Source organism: Montipora capricornis, chromosome 8 (genome assembly GCF_036669925.1).
Source record: "Montipora capricornis isolate CH-2021 chromosome 8, ASM3666992v2, whole genome shotgun sequence".
Taxonomy (NCBI): Eukaryota; Metazoa; Cnidaria; class Anthozoa; order Scleractinia; family Acroporidae; genus Montipora; species Montipora capricornis.
In genome coordinates, this window is record NC_090890.1 from 42,717,365 (window position 1) to 42,734,864 (window position 17,500).

Genomic DNA, 17,500 nt, shown 5'->3' on the forward strand with positions numbered 1-17,500 from the left:
CTAATACAAATAAATTAACTATGGAGAAAGAAAAAAATACAAAAAGACCATGACTAGAGAATAGTTGAACAAAACTAAATTTCAATACAAAGAATATTCCCCAATATTAAACATACTATAAATTAAGAAGTAAAATTTAAATACAGCCCAAAGCTAACCTAATTAAATTGCGTACTCGTCATTCACAAGTTACAGCTACTAAAAATGATACAAATGATCAAATAGACAGTACTTAAAACTATTTAATGGAGGTGTATGTATAATGTTCGATGGAATACTATTTTAGTCTGTTATTGAGCGATTGAAAAATGAAAATTTGAAATGATTTGTACATTTCTTCTTGGGCCTTTCCTTAAAATTATGGTTCCCACGCGTTCTTGCCGATACATTAAAATCACTGTGTCCTTGTACTTGTATCTTGTACATGTACATTGTGAAAATTGGTACATCACCCAGTCAAATCAATAACAACGTCTTTGTACCGTCCTTTTTGTTCTCAAATCAGTTTTTTGAGAAACCCCACTGATCAAAAGTTAGCCTTCGAACAAGCTCTCCATTGGGGTCTCGCACGAGAATTTCGGGCGCGAGCGGTGGATCGCGAGCGGCGAGCGAATCGAGCCGCGAGAGGATCCTCCACTCGGGCCCGAAAATCTCGCGCGAGACCCCAATGGAGACTGAGCTTGCTCGCAGGCTAATCAAAAGTTAAAGAGGTAGTTTCACGTCATTCCTTCCTTACTTCAATGACAAAAGAGAGGCAGGCGTAGATCAGTTGCTTAGCGCTCGGCTTTGGGACCAAGAGGTCCCCAGTTCGATCCCAACGTCTGTTTCGTCTTTCCTCTAATTTATGTAGCTACATCTTTAAAGAGGGTCTGAATGGGATAGTGGCTTTTACGGCTAACGGTTAATTTTTTTCCGTTAAGCCTGATTTTCATTAGTGACGCAAGCATGAGCGCAACCACAAGCACAAGCAGCTTATGCTATTAAAGTGAAAACGAACGTCGACAATAGGCATCAAAATCAACCACGGCAACCGCCATATTGTTGAAATGCTCAGACGCAGGGAATCTGGAACGAGTGCTTTAATTGGCCAGACGCAAGGCCAGACGCAACAAATGTCCTTGTGCTTATCAGCGCGACTGTCTATCAGCGCTGTGTTTTGTTTTCACACGACGCAAGCGAACGCAAGCATAACTGCGCATGCACAAGGAAAAGGAAAAATTTGATCCTTGTGCTTGCGTCGCTAGTGAAAACCAGGCTTGACGGTTTACTGAAAGTTTAAAAATTAATTACCATTGTTTCACGTTATAATGCAGGGGTTTCAATAACTTCTGAAATAGCCGTCCATGATAGCCCATTGAAGGCGGCAGTTTGACAAGTTTATGATAGCAGTTTTAGTGAAAATCAAGGCAAACTAGCCGGCGGTGTGAGGCAAAGTAGGCGGCGGTATACCGCTGGTAACCGGCTTCTATTGAAACCCCTGATAATGTAATAATTAAGTGAAGCTATGATCTTTGCAGTTATGAACGCGGTTATGAATTGCGTAGAGAAGCCTGAAAAAAATTCCGCGCGGGACCATTAGAACCCACAAATGACAAGCTCCCAGCGTCAGTGGCTTCATAGCTCAGTGGGTTAGAGCGTCGCACCGGAATCGCGAGGTCACTGGTTCAAACCCCGTTCAAGTCCTGAATTTTTCAGGCTTCTCTACGGAATTGCAAAAATTGCGCTCATAACTGCGAAGATCATAGCTTCACTTGATTTCATATCCGCAGTTCATATATGATTCATTTCATATACCATTTCATCATTGATTCATTCCTCGCGGGACCATTAGAACCCACAAATGACCAGCTCCCAACGTCAGTGGCTTCATAGCTCAGTTGGTTAGAGCGTCGCACCGGAATCGCGAGGTCACGGTTTCAAACCCTGTTGAAGTCCTGAATTTTTCAGGCTTCTCTACGCAATTGCAAATATTGCGTTCATAACTGCGAAGATCATAGCTTCACTTGATTTCATATCCGCAGTTCATATATGATTCACTTCATATACCATTTCATCATTAATGTAATAATTAACTGGAAATATCGTGAATAGTTAATTTCCATTAGTGTGGCGCATGGCAAAACCATGAAAAGCCTGAGTATAGGGAGCATTGTGAGAGCTGTCAAAACGTCAACGTCCTGTCAAGTCTGTCAAAGTGCGTAGTACGATCCATTTCAAAGACACATCCGCCATTTCCGGCGTTGTGAAGTGACAGTGGCCATGTTTTCATGACAGCCGTTGTCTCGCTTATCATTCCTGAAAGTGGTTTGTTTGCAGAGTTCGTTAAGCGACCTAAAAATAATACGTGTTTTCAAGGGTAAGATTAAATGAGGAGAGAGCTCGTGCCCAGTGCCAATACAATAATAAAAATAATAAAGAGAGCACGCCTGTTGTATTTCCGATTTGAATAACCGCAAGCGACTCCTCGTTGGCCGAAAGTAATTGCCAACTCGCTTAAGCTACTTGGTTTGGTGGCTTATATTTAATGAGAATTCTATTGAAATTTGGCGGCTCGCTTTCGTTTGTCACTCGCTTGGCGACCCGAAAAACCGTTCGTAAAAATACGGCCAGTAATTAGCAAAATTAGTTAAACGATACGCAAATGGAGTTCTTTGCAAGACAATTGAAACCTTTAATTTTCGCTAATATAGACATTTTTTTCAAGGCTAACGGTTAAATGTTAAGCTTTTTACGCCGAACGGTTAAATTTTTGGCCCTTTTACGGCTAACGGTTAAACCCCATTGAGACCCGTAAAATGGAGCACCGTCGGCTTCCATTGATACCAGCCTCGTAGCTGAAGCAACTACCGACGTTAAATTAAAGTGACTTCACTTTGCAAAAAACCTAATTCTTTGAGGATGACCAAAAACCAATGTCAACTTTTTATTTCCAAGAACCACATTCAGTGCACTCAAAGTATTTTTGTCCTGTAAAGCTAAGGATGTGGGGAATGAAGTTGGACCAAAAGTTTTAAAATGGCCAATTTCTATCTTCGCCAACAATTCGATATGGATAAATCCCCCTGCTAAAGTTCCTTTGATATCATTTAACTGTTATGAATGTGAACTTAAAGCTCCATGTTGTGCGTTTTACCCAGTTTATTCGTGAAAAATCTTAAAGCCTTCAAGTTAACGAACATATACTTTCCAAAAGCTACCAGCGTGGGGATCGGGGGTACTAGTATACAAAAAATCGTCACATTCCCATCTTGGTGGGACTATATTCCAGTGAGCTATGTTCCCTATCATTGCAAGATGATCCCACAGTCCCTTACGGCCTTGATGCGACCATTTTCCAACATGAAAGTTCTCGTTTTCTTTTCCCCACTTGGCGCATTCACCTGCAAGGATCGAATTGTCATCTGGCAGTGGTATGAAGGACCCACACGATGTTGGCATTTGTATTGTTTGTCCTGTGAAGAACTGAATCACAGCTTCACCAGTGCTGTTGATTATCGTAGCCACATGAAAAGTACGATTCCCTGGCTTGTGGCAGTGAAATCGCATTTGCGTGAAGGCCAAGAACTTTCGCAGCTCGTTGAGAGCGTTATTTGTGAGAAACAAAGCGTTGCTTCGAAAATTGTCGATCTTGCGATACGAGTCTTGAGCTGCAATTGTGGGTAGCGATTTTGAGTCTTCAACTACAACGTTGAAAACAAGAAGCCAGCCTCCTGTAATTCAGAGATTTTTGTATCATCACATATGCCCGGTAACTACTTTTTATACGGATAAGTAAAGACCACTTTTTACTCGTTTGTTGGTAAAAATGGGTTTGCGCTTTGGAAATAAACTGCTCGTTTTTCTCCAGTCCCTCGATGACCATTGAGAAGATCGCTAAACAATGCGCTGAAAATTTTGCGTGTCCTTAGAATGCGAGTCAAGGCAACTAGTTTTGCATAACGCCTTAGCTTTTTTTATACTTTGTTTTGTGGACACAAGTTGGGGTTGCCTGCAATAGTTGGTCACCACACACGTAAAGCCTACACCTTGGAATTTTTAAAAGAGAAGTTTTTGTTTTCAGAGAGGGCGGAAAAAATGAACCGCTTGGTGGCGTTTTAATATTTTGTTAGAGGAACCCTTCCGTTGGTGTTTGGTGTTATGGGAAAAGGACAACTAGTGATTTGCGGATTTTGTACTGTGTCATGGCGCCTAATCGGATAAGTAAAAGTTTGTTACAGAGCATTAAAAGCAAGGTGAAGACACCAAACAGGCGTAGCTCAGTAGGTTAGTGCGCGGCTTTCGGAGCAAGAGGTCCCCGGCTCGAACCTCGTTCACTTCAACATCTGTTTCGACCTTCCTCTGAGTCGTGAAGCTATTGCTTTAAATATGCGTGAAAAACGGAGCATTGACAGAGGGAGGGGGGTAAAGGGCGCAACTTCGGCTTCCATTGATACCAGTTTCGTAACTGAAGGAATTACCACAACACTAAAACCCTGTGTGGCAATCACCTCACGCATACGCAAAACCATCTCACCTGGTTATGGACAGCTGGGATTGGTGTTATGGTGTGTTCACCTTGCTTTAAATGCTCTAAAGTTTGTTGTTGCTTTCAGTTAATCTATATTTCGTTTCGGAATCGAGGCAGTCACTGTTATTGTTTTTAATGTTTTTTTTTCATAACAGAAGGCCAATTTCTCCTTTTTTCCCTTTTTTTGTCCAATTCACAGCGTTCGCAAACTTACCGCCCGCAATTGTCATGTCACAGTAGACTTTCATTGAGTTTCCGTTTCCCTCAGGATTGATCCAATACTCCCCGTCACCCACAGAGTCGCGAGATTTTAAGATATCTTGAATGCCAGCCTTTAACAGCTGAAGATTTGAGTCAAAAGAAAAAAACACTTAATTTATTTTATGGTTCATCGCTTCAAGTTTGGAAAAGTGGCTTATATACCGATCAATAACTATGAGGCCTGTTCGCAGGCGGTAGATGTTTTTGTTGCCACCAAACACGTATCAGACGCCATATTGGAAGCGCATAGGATAGGTCTGGACCGGGTGACAAAACGACGAGGTGGGGGAGAGGGCGAGATCTCAGATCTTCCGACTTCCACCGGTCCAAAAGGGCGACCGGAATTCCGTGAATTACCGCCTGCAAGCAGGCTAATCAATAGAAGACTTTTTACATTTTCTGCCGCTATATTTTAGGGGACATGAATACAGTGAATGAATCGGAAATTAAACACTAAGCCTTTGCAAGTCCGTTCCAATTTGATGCCTTTCATCGGGTAGTTAAAAAACTTTTTTTAAAGGCTCTTGAGACTATTTGTAAGTAGATGAAATCAAATGAATCAGGAAATTATAATTATACGTGCAGTGCGTGCATATGCATTGCTAAGACGCGCAAAGTATGCATAAGTGAGTTTATGTGCATATTTTTTGCCAAACGATCACCTTTTCCGAAATAAGTGAATCCAGGACTTTGCCTGAAGTTATCCGGTCTTGTTTGTCTTGTTTGGTTGCTTAATTCGCAGATAATTTCTTCACGTCTCTCGTTAACGGGCTTGCTGTTGTATGATCGGCAGTGGTGATTTCTCAAGCAATGTAACCCACAATCAAATTCATCTGTGGTTTTAAGTGTTGACATAACGTGTCCAAAAAGGTGGAAATCTGAAAGAAGAGTTGAAGAGTCCCTGACTGAGAATTATGTGATGTTGAACCGAGAAGTATACAATTCAAGACATGAAAGAAAAAAAGACATACACAGCTGCTAAACTGACATAAAGACAATCGTTGTATGTTGTCCTTCAGCACGTAGCATTTTATAAAAACTTAAACTTCAAGTGAGGCCCATAGCTACTGTAAAAAATCAGTTATTATATGTATATGATTTGTGAGCAACGTGTACTAGGATGCTTTCTTTTCGAAAAATGTTAGTAATTTTGAAGAAACATCAACAGGCAATCGACGACATCCTCCGTTTGAACGAATACCCGGAAAATAGCATAAACCGAGCAACGCGCCCCCAGAGTAAACGAGAGTTCCAACCAGCCAACACCGTAGAATTAATGGTCGTATTTCAAGATCCCATACATTTCAGAATCGGAGGTGGAATCCTGAATCATGAATCACAGTGGTTATGAGTTGTTAAATTTAGAAGGAATCATAAAGTTTTGTGTTCAAAACTTGGGAATCATGAATTACGAGAGATGGTTAAAAGAATCACGAATCACAAATTGTTAACGAATCATGAATCATTGGGCTAAAAAATGACAGGAATTACCAATATCGAAGGTTAAATGATTTCACTTCCACCCCCGATTCAGAACGATTAAACTACAACTGAAGTTACTAACATTTTTTAGAAAAGAAAACATTCCAGTACGCGTTACTCACAAATCATATACCCTCAGACGCGCCTTCTCTACATGAACAGTATTTCTCACCGATTTCTGACACCGACCTGTGCCTAAGAAGAAACGCCGTCTATCAAGTAAAATGTAAAAGCTGTGAATAACAAACAATACATCAGCAGTGCCACACCTTTCATACACGACCGCGTACGGGAACTTCAACACCTCACCAGCCAAAGCTTTTCGGTGAAGAAACACATTTCAACATGCCAGAACATAGATTTCAAAGGCATTGCAATCGAGATCATCCCAGTCATTACACAAGAAAAAGACCCTGCAACTTTACGCTTGATTGAAGCATTCCACAAGCCTTTTCTCGACTCTCGGAAGGAATGCGGTGAATTCTCGGATCCTTGTGGACGAAAGGTCGGAGTTTCAATTTTATTTTTACAATAGCTATCGGCCACACTTGATAAGTTTTGGCATAAAGGCAATTTACTGTGTAACGCTGTTTTTCAGTTGACAAAACCTTCTAGGCAACTCAGTCATGACTTTGTCTTTTCTCACCATTAAATGTTTCAAAAACCTTCTCTTTTCCCAGCAGCCCAGCTGTAATGTCCAGGTTCGTTGCCGAAACGAGAAGCACCAGCACGGCTACTTCATAGAGTGAAACAAGGAGGCTCTTGATAATCTGGAAAAAAAAATTCGAAAATACCATGACCAGCAAAGAGATATAATTCTATTTCTTTAGCGCTCAATATGACCTTTGTTCGATCATGCATAGACCAATCTATATGATATTTTTTGCAATCAATATCAAAGTTGAGTTTGTTGGTGAAAGAATTTGGAAGGCGTCTGAGGCATAATTTATTCGGACATTTTTACAATTGAACTAGCATTCGAGTATGTTTACTTAATCTGTTATATTGCGACAGTAGTGTTCGCTCTGTGGCTGACGATTTGGTTCGAGTTTAGTAAAATGCCAGGATCTGACGCTAAATAGACTGAAACTCGGGTATATCGTAAATCTTACCATTCTTAAAGTCTTATGCAAAAGAAAATCTTTTGTCGCACTTTTTAACCTCGACTGAATTTTGATCCTCAAAGAATTAAATAAATCAAGGTAAGGTAATAAAAATGCTATAACCACCTCGCCGGATACAAAGACTTTAAAAACAAGTCGTACAAATCATAATAAACTTCATATATTTTGGAGGACCTAGGGTATTTGGTAAACATTGACAAAAAGAAGAGCTTGTGATTAGTGTATATCTTTTAGGATTTCAAATTATCTTTCTATTTATATCAAGAGGTGAAATACAACCTAATTTTTTCATGTAAAGTCAAATCAAACTCACAGTAGGTACTGACGGAACAACTGCATATAAATCAAACTTTCTCACGTACTTGATAACATGACATTTTTAAAATTTATTGATCATTGGTTGTCTAATTCTTAATAATCTCAAGGAGATGATGTTTTTCCATTCCAGTCTTCAAATTGGCCTAAACGTAAACAAAATGCAATGATTGAAAGATATCGTTGAAATATTCATGTTTCTCATTCAATCCTTTTGAGCAACAAACCCTCCCATATGTTTCTCTTGTCGTATTTCCCAAAACTATCCATTCTTTTTTTTAGCTTGTTGAGCTAAGTCTGGTCATTCTCTCTGCTGGGGGAAATTATGAGAGTTGAACAAAAGACTTAATTCGTTAGTCATTTTCTCGCTAGCTGCTTACGAAAGGAAAAGTGTGGACATGTAATTAAAAGTTGTTGTGACAAGAATAAATTCTGGGAGACTGGACTGGAAAAACAGCCTCAACATGACAAAAAATAGTTTTAAAAAATGTTGAGCTAAGAATTAGAATATTATTGAATGAAAGAAATATATATTTGAAGTGCGGTTTATAGACGAAAGGTATAAGTGATCCTTCGGACTTAACTGGACAATTTAAGCAATTATTAGTCAGACTGTTGAGTGACAATTCAGAATTTAAATGCTTAGTTACCTGGCCTTCATGAAAGTGAGGCTCGCTGCTGGTGTTGGCGTTGTTATGATACAGACCTCCCTACTTTTCTTATGTTAGTGATGTTGTACAATCTCGAGATGATTAGTCGGAATTTAGATGAGAAAAGCAGATTTGAAAACAAGGTTAACTATGGCCTCTTTTTCATTCATACGCCAGGTAACCAAGCACTCAAGTGTAAGGTCGTGTTCCATTGGGATCAACCGTTTCAACAGCAACCGGTTTAGGTTGAAGCGGTTGAGGTTTCCAATTATATAATAACCCAAGTTATTCTCACATTTTGATTGGTTCTTGCCTATGATCTATTAGAGGACAGTGACGCACGATTGACGCCACCATCAGCTTTTATGCGAATAAAGTCTAATTAAATTGCGTACTGACTTACTCGTCACTCACAAGTTACACCTGTTAAAAATGATACAAATGATCAAATAGATAGTACTTAAAACTGTTTAAGGAAAGTGTATGCATAATGTTCGATGGAATACTATTCCAGTCTGTTATGTAGCGATTAAAATGAAAATTTGAAATAATTTGTACATTACTTCTTCGGTCTTTTCTTAAAATTATGGTAAGTTCCTACGAGTTTTTGCTGATACATTACAATGGATAAACTCATGAGGGTCTAGGACCGGACCATCAGGTCGGAGACCAGTGGAACTAACCAAGGAAAAATGGAACGAAATTTTTCATCAAAAGTCAATTTCCAACCGGACCGAAGCGTTCCATTTACGTTTCCACCGAAATTTCGGTTTCATCACAATGAAATGCCGCTGGAAACGAGAATTTTTGTAAATGGAAAAGCACGTTTTGGTCGGACCGGACTGACCGGTCAAAGAGGACCACCTCCAGAGGTGGTCCCAAATATTCCGGTCGGACCGAACCGAAACGGACCTTTCCACTTCACTTCAGCCCGAAATTTCCGGAAATTTTGGCTTAACGGAAAGCACCCTTAATGTGCTTCACTACATACGGTTTCCTGGGTTTCCAAACCAGAATCACTTCTATCTTTCGTAAAATATTTTGTATGAGCGAAAACTAGAGAAATTGTTCTTAAGCGCAGTTTACCTCAAGCAATGAAATGTATACGACCCAAAACGTTCAATAAAAATTCCGTCTTGGATTATTTTCTTGATACTTGCGTTAATTAAAGGCAGCAGGCACTCTAGTTCAAAAAGTGAAAGTGGCTAGCATCCAGCTAGAGGCGGCTGTTTCAAAATCATCTTCGTGCTTTAATGATGGACCCATAGGACGTCAGGTATTCCATTTCTGAAGACGCTTTTTATGTAACCCGCAAAATCTCAGCATCTGGTTGAACTTTAGTTAGGAGGAGCAGGGCTTGCGTAGCAATGAGAGCACTCGCTTCCGACCATTTTGCCCTGGTTCAAGTTCTGACTCGGCGTCATATCAAGGTTGAGTTTGTTGCTGAAAGAATTTGAAGGCCTCTGAAGCACAATCTATCTACTTGCAGCTTAATAGAAGACGGTACAAAGCAACTGAAATCTTTAATGTTTAAAATTGTAAATCACCTTGAACCCGAATACCTGTCTGATAAATTCGCCAGCTTTAATACCATTCACAGACATGGTCTTCGAGGTGCGCAGCATAACCTGTTTATTCAGCGACCGAACACTGAGGCCCTCAAGAAAAGTTTTCGTTATAGGGGCGCAGTAACATGGAACAGTCTGTCAGCGGAGACTAAGAAAGCCACTACTTTAAATAGTTTTTATTCTGCTATGGTATATTAGAATTTTCTTAACTTAGTTTAGCACTTATTATAGGAATTTTTAATAATGTTTGTAATTTTTTTGTACTAGGTTTATTGCGCACGGCTCTTTAGAAGACCACTCTTTAGTGTTAAGGATCCCGTGGATAAATAAAAGTTGTTGTTGTTTGTTGGTAAAGCAAGCTGCCTATTGAAATTGCCTTGTGGGACCCAGGGGCGGATCTAGGATTTTTCTTAGGAGGGGTGCACCACTAAGAATAGTTATGATGGGCTCCGTATTTTTTTCTCCTCCGGAATAACAGTTGTATTAGAAAGCCGCTGGTCATCTCAGGAGGGGGGTGCACACCCTCTGCACCCTCCCCCTAGATCACCCCTGGGACCTATAAATTCCCTGGAAATGTTGACCCTAATTATTATTGCACTTCAGCCTTGAGGTGACCCGAGAATTGACGAGAGATTGGGTACGAGGAAACATTCAAGATGGCGACTTTCATGTTGAAGTAGAAGAGAATGGATCTTTGCGATCCTGTAAGCATTATTCTGGTGACAGCTGGAAGCAGGGGCCAAAGCCTTTTATTCAGGTATCCGTTTGAAGCGCCTTGCCACCCAGAACGAAGAGAAAAAGGTAATTTTCCATAGCTTTTGTGGAGCTTCCTGCAGGATGACAGGTGCGCAGGGAAAAACAAAATTTTCGTTAGTATCACAGCTTAGGGCCCTGTATGTATTGGCAGCAGAAGCTTTGAAATTCAGGGTATGGTTGGATACTTTACTACAGAACAATAAAGCCAGCAGCTGAAACAGTGGATCAGCGATTTAAAAAGATAGAATGAATGTTGATATGCTCTTACTCAGATCTGGCTAATTTGCTAACTGTGGGCCACCATGGTCTTGTTTGTACATGATGTGTTTGTTATTACAAAGTGAAAGTGAAGATGGAAAAAGAATGGCAGCAGCAGTGCAAGAATTGGATAGGGAAAGCTGCATCAATGATGTACAGAATTGCTTTAAACTGTTCAGAATGCAGTGATGGGAAAGAAGAGAAAAGGAAATTTACCTTAGTTGGAGAAAGGAATGTTTTTTGTGTTTTGTTTTTGTTGTTGTTGTTATTTAATTCAACAAGGGGAGGTTGATGATAACTCGCTTCCTCCTCACACCCTTCCCCCCTCTCTCCTCCCCAGGTAGAATATCGAAGTATCATCATGGTGTCTGATCCTGAAGAAATAAACAATATTATTTTTTTGTCTTCCTTTTTTGAGAGAAATTGGACCATTTCTTGCATTTTGCATATTTGTGTTGTCTTTCATCGCATTTAACATTTTACGTTTAGAAATTCCCAAGAATCGCTTTGCATTGACAAAAGTGGAAGACAACACTGATATAAGGTGAGATTTGGCTTAGTCATGCTATACAAATTATGTGCAGACTGATAGGTCTACCAGTTTCAGCTCTTGGACTCCTTTCTCCTTCTGTTTGCTGTTATGTGGTCTCAGCGATCAGTAGTCCTAAATCAGAAGATTATGCCAAGACAACCACATTGCCTTTTAGTCTATTACAACACTCTGCAAACCACATGGAGCACTTTATTTGATCGAAGACTGAACCACTTGCACCTTGTACATATATCCAGAATGCTTAGTACTTGAGAGTAGTAATGAAGGCCTCTCACTAGCTTGCTTAATTGCATTTAGCTTGTGTTCAAGTTCCATGTACAGCGTTTATTCTGTGATAAAGAGTATCACAATTAAACTCTCTCTCCTCTGTTTAATTTGTTCCATTATTTTAGGAATTTCTCTGGAATTAGAGATGGTCATCTTGTTGGGTGAGACTGGGCAATATACATATATTTTTATATTTTTTTGTAAATTTTATTGTACACTTTTTTAATCGTATGCAATAATGTATGGGTTTTAGACATTACTCATGGTATCTTTTTTCACATAGCTTTTCAGACAGTACTCTTGCAAACATTCTGTCACCACATTCAGAGGCATGTGGAACCAAGTTTGAGTTGAAAGTGGATGAAGTGTTGTTTGTGGGTCATCCGACGCTTGCATACAAAAAACAAGATCCGGAATTTAAGGTCTGTGTTTACTGAGTTTGATAAAATTCTGATGCCAGTCCGGTCAGAGTATTACTTACCAAATGCAGTTTTAGAAAAAAAGGTGGGAATAGAGAGAAAAGATTGGGAGTAGAATGAGCAAAATGATCAAACAAAATTAATGGGATTATGCAACCCCAAGGAGTTTCCAACAAGATGGAAGGTCTCCGTGAATTAAAGCCTCGTAGAGGGCTGACTGCCAACTAAAATGATTTATTATTATTATTTTAACTTTGCATCAAGCAGGTCAATCGCGTCCTATAAATTTCGACAGTTTCTTTTTGTGCACTTAGTTTGTATTACTAAGGTACTGTACAGGTGTATTGGGTTGCAATGTGCAATTTAAGGACTGCATAAGGTATCATCATCATTATCACAGATTTTATTATTTTTTTATTTCGATAAATGTTATCATCTAATAATCTTCAAAACTCATTAATAATTCATGAGGCTAACATTCTATCAAAACATCTATAGAATGCCACATGTATAATCCTTTATACCTGGTAATCTATGATCATTCTGAAATTAGCCCAGTGGTGGCTTTGATTTCAGTCCCAGGGGAGTACGGGGCTGAATGTGCAATGACCTAACCAATGACCAATGACTCTGCCGTTATGTTAACAATGTTCATTTCTAGACTTTGGATTTTGTCCCATTCCACGTCAAACCCTTCTTCTTCGGTTCTCTGCTTGTTTGTTCAGGCTTGTATTTGCCACTGTGCGAAAATATTAAAAGACCATTTTGTGACATATTTGTTGATTTTTGAGTGGATTTTTCCAACAATGCTTTTTCTTCATAATTGGCAGTTTTCAGTTCTCTGAACTTTCTCTTACGTAGCATTTTTAACCAACCTCCTTCAACCATGGACAACAAAGAATAAGGACTGAAGGGAAAAAACATGCTTTTAAAATTACCATACTGCTTGTAAGGTCGACTTGTTGTTCTTGTATGCTGATATCTTCCCCTCACAATTTGAACACTTGTTTGAACTCCCAATGGACACACTTTTTGTGGAATATTTTTGAAGTTGTTCAAAAAACTCATAGCATGTGTTTTCTCAGGTTTAAAAACATACGGCTACACCTCATCTTTTTAAACCCGATAAAACACTGCTGCTCATTTTTTAAACATTATTTAATAAATATGATGATGATGATCATCAATGGGCATTGTTAGTGGACATTGCAGAACCAGGAAACCGCCTTGCTGCAGACTCACAGTCTAGGCAAGGACTAAGTGAGATGGCACCAGTTTGCAGCCTTTAACAACTTTTATGTGCCGATCAATTCAAAACTTCAACATCATCCCCCTCCCCACCGGCCCCCAGGGGCATTTGAACTTTTGAAGATTGGATCGTTCAAATTCCCACCCCCTCGGACCAAAATGGTGTTCAAATGCCCTACCCTATCGTCGGATTTGTCTGTCATACCCTACTGAAGAACAATCGTCATCGGTTCCTGCCATCTTAAATAAAGACCTTTTGAACACCTTTTTTGTAAGCCAATCGCTCACAAATGCTATATCTCTTCCTTTAAACTCTTCCATCTCGTCAAGACATGTGTTTTATAGCTGTTAGAGAATTTCACTTTGGCACGTGAAAAAAAAACCTGACACTTACAGTTCAATTTGCCCCACCTCACCCAGGCAAAGGTCAAATTCCCCACTCCCCGAGCACAGTAAGATAGTCAAATGCCCGGGGTTTGCCCGAGGGGGGGATGCTGAAGTTTCAATTTGATCGGCACATTAGTCAGGCAACGCACACGTAATTACCATTATCAAGAGTCCCCCACCCCCCTTCTAACCCTTCCCCACCAGAGATTGAGACTTGCTTGCTATAGTGATGTGATTTTTTTGAATATTTTTGTGTCACCAACAAGCAATGGTGGCTACACTTGGCGACAAGTTTTTGCACAATTTGCGCGACCTTGGAAGACTGGGTATGAATTTTATTAGTTGATAAACAAAAATTTGTTGGACGACGATATTGCAATTTTGTCCGCAATATATGACCTTTTGATGGATGAAGAAAAACAGAGAGAAAGAAAAACGTAAGCACTCTGTGAAAACCCAAACACTAATGACGTTCTTGCATCTGATTGGCTCAATAACCTCTGGACGCATCATAAATTGTCACGAATGCAGTGACAAAGTGCTCAACTTTGTTGCGAAAAATTCAAATCATTCACTTTCTTGTGATATTTTGTTTCCTGCAATTTTTTCAGCTGTTGCATCACCTGTGCGAGGTGGCTACACGGGTGATTTTCACTGCACACTGTTGACGTGACAATTTTAAAAAATGGCATCACCATCGCAAGCAAAGACTCGCTCATGTAGCCGCAGCTTATCGTCAAAATGACGATTTTACTCGTCAGTTGGGGGCCCTTTAGGCATGAATGGGTTAACTACATGTAAATCTAGGTCCACTCAAAAATGTCTCCTCTAATTTATCACTTGTGTTGAACTTGTTTAGAGAAATGAAACATCCTCGAGAAAAAGATGTTGTTATGATGAAACTTTTCAATGTTGTTTTTGTCCTACAGGTATGTGATGTTGATGCATTGTATATTAAAGCTTTATTTGATATGTAGTGTTCAATCTGAAATTCACCTTTGAATTTTGACCTAAACATTGCGGAATCTTGAGCTGCTGAGCAGCCATTATACATTTGCTTTTCTCAGGCAAGCAGGCATCAATAATTAATACATTTTCCCCAGGCTGTCTGGCTTGTTACTGGGTTGCCTTATAAGGCAAACCCAGTCGAGGTCTGCGTTTAGTTTGTTTGTTTTCTTTTTTTTCTTTTTTTTATTTTTTTTCTTTTTTTTTTTTTTTTTTTTCCGTGTCGGTAAAAGTCTTGCCTGTCACTCCCCTGGTAAGTGGTGTCTTTGTGGATAGAGCCTTCTGCGCGTATTTTCGTAGGATCGAGAGGGTAGTGGAACTGCGTAGATTTCTCTGGTGGACACAGTAGAATCATTAACTTAGCCTGCAATGGCGTCGAAAGTCATGCAACGCGAATGGCGTTTTAGTGGATCCTTAAACAAAATATACCCTTATGGAGCTCAATAATGGAAAGTCAGTTGGATAAACTTGGCATGAATCTCAAAAGCGACGAGTACTGGACTTCGACAACAATCTATCGCCCGTGGAGACGAAATCAAAGTGAGCAGTATTTACCTGAAGTACAAGGTAATTTGACACAATTGAGTTTGTTGTCTTCACGCACGCAATGAAATAGGAAGAGGTTTTCGCCTCTAAGAGCAAATATGTTGTTTGTTTCAATAAAACTTTCGCTGGAAAAGGATTCTGTGGTATTTTCTGCCTTTGTGAATTATAATATCATGTTGTGTATTGAATTTTCGAGCTTAAGGTTGAAATGTGATATGCGAGAAGTTTTTTAGTTTTGCTCTGTAAGCGGGAAGGGTTCACAGGCCTGTTGAAAGCGTGCTCGAGTTTCAACAAAATGAGCCCCAAAATCAGTGAAAACTTGTGACGCAGATGAATAATAAAGTAGCTGCTATTTCCAAAATGATGGAATTACCTGGTGATAATAACGTCGTACGCGTCTTGGAGAGTAAATTTTGACTTTGCATAAACAAGAGTTGGGCGATTGTGATCTTTGTTTTGACTTCGCTCATTTCATTGTCAAACTTTATAACACTTGACAGAAAAAGAAACTTTTTAAAAACCCGGTATCTTGCCATCATTTGACACAGATGCTTCACTGTTTGACGAGTAACATGCAGCGGTAACGTAATCACGGCGCCCGCTGAATTCCGGCCATGTCACTTTTCGATTTTGCAATTTACTTGAACGTAGCAAAAATCTCCCAAAATGTTTGTCGCTGATCGTAACTTTTTATATTCTATATTCACGGTTCAAAATTAATGTTGTTTTGATGTCGTAAATATTTTATTCTCGATCGACCGTCCGGGAAACTTCCTTCTGCTCTTTCTGAAAACTGTGTATCAATAGTTATTTGCTTTTTCATCAATATTTGTTTTGCATAAAGCAAGCTAACAAGATCTGTACCTTGCTGAGTTCGCATTTGTTAGAGTTAATAGTATTTTCGGTCCGATGCTTCTGTTTTAAGAGGGGTACATTGTTTCGGTCTCCCATCCAAACACTAACCCCGCCCGGCAGGGCTTAACTTCAGTGAACTTTAGTATTAGAAAGCCTTCAGATGCTCAGAGGGCACACTTGTGGTAAAAAGAAGTTGTGAGGGAACTTGAAAATTATCAACATGTCAGCCCAGAAGCCAATGTTTCTCGCTTCTCTTTTATTTGTTATTCTTCAGAGACTGGAATGCTGTATTTCAATACCACACAATTCAGTGCCTTCTGATTTTCTGTAGCACGTACCACAGGCAACCCAGTGTATGCTTCACAGAAGCATCTCGTTTATAACTGTAACTTTGAATCCAACCCTTACAGGCAACTGTAGAACCATCTGTGGTTGACTGTTATCATGACCTGTCCAAGCGAATAGCTATTGCACTGAAACATGAGGAAATAAGGTACTTAACTATGGTTAAAGTACTTTGTGTTTACTATCTGTCTTCTTGATCAGGCCCCAGTTGTTCAAACGATGGATAGCGCTATCTGCCGGATGAATCACTATCCACTGCATCTAAACTCAATTGGTTTTGCTAGTGTTTATCTGCTGGATAGTGATTTATCCAGTGGATAGCCCTATCCATAGTTTGAACAACCAGGGCCTGGTGGTTAAGTAATGTTTAAAAAACGAGCAGCAGTGTTTTACCGTGTTTAAAACATCAAGCTTGACCAAACATGGAAAAAGTCATCTGATGCTTAAAATTAATAATGAACATGGTCTTTCTGATATCCAGAGTGATCAAGGCTCTGTCAAGTGGAATGGACTAATCTGGATGTTACAAAACTCTCAACCAATCATGTTTAAAGCACTGTCTTATTTCATATAATTTGGTACCATAACATTAAACACTTAATGACTGGTCCCTCGGGAAACAGTTAATTTTGTTTCCCTCGAATCTCAGTGTTTCCCCGAGGTGCAGCAGAGGGAAACATTGAGATTCGAGGGAAACAAAATTAACTGTTTCCTGAGGGACCAGTCATTAAGGGATTTGTTATATAGCACTGGCAACAGCAATAGGGGTCGTCGGTCAACATTCGCAGGTAACAGTGCACTGTTACCCTCTGATGTCATAGATTTTGCATTGTTTCCCACTCAGAAACTCTTGGCAGGAAACAGTTTTATTGTTAGATGTCGTGTGACCTCGAAGTAACCAATGAAAGCATGTACTGTTGAGGAAAGAACAGTTCAGCTTTATAAAAATGTTAT

The 17,500-nt window shown here is 39.6% G+C and overlaps 2 protein-coding genes and 1 pseudogene across 2 annotated transcripts in view; 2 read left to right on the forward strand and 1 right to left on the reverse strand.

The window, feature by feature from the left end:
- LOC138059412 (retinoschisin-like) overlaps positions 1–17,500 on the forward strand; it is a 143,100-nt gene that overhangs the window by 109,866 nt on the left and 15,734 nt on the right. The gene's annotated exons all lie outside the window — the stretch shown is intronic.
- LOC138059714 (uncharacterized) lies at positions 3,169–9,943 on the reverse strand. The gene is made up of 5 exons (XM_068905320.1): positions 9,902–9,943; positions 6,897–7,020; positions 5,431–5,498; positions 4,722–4,848; positions 3,169–3,710 (listed from the first exon to the last, which is right to left on the reverse strand). The coding sequence occupies exons 1-5, from the start codon at positions 9,941–9,943 to the stop codon at positions 3,169–3,171; spliced, it is 903 nt and encodes a 300-aa protein (XP_068761421.1).
- The window catches only part of LOC138059413 (GATOR1 complex protein NPRL3-like), an 11,038-nt pseudogene continuing 4,076 nt past the window's right edge, over positions 10,539–17,500 (forward strand).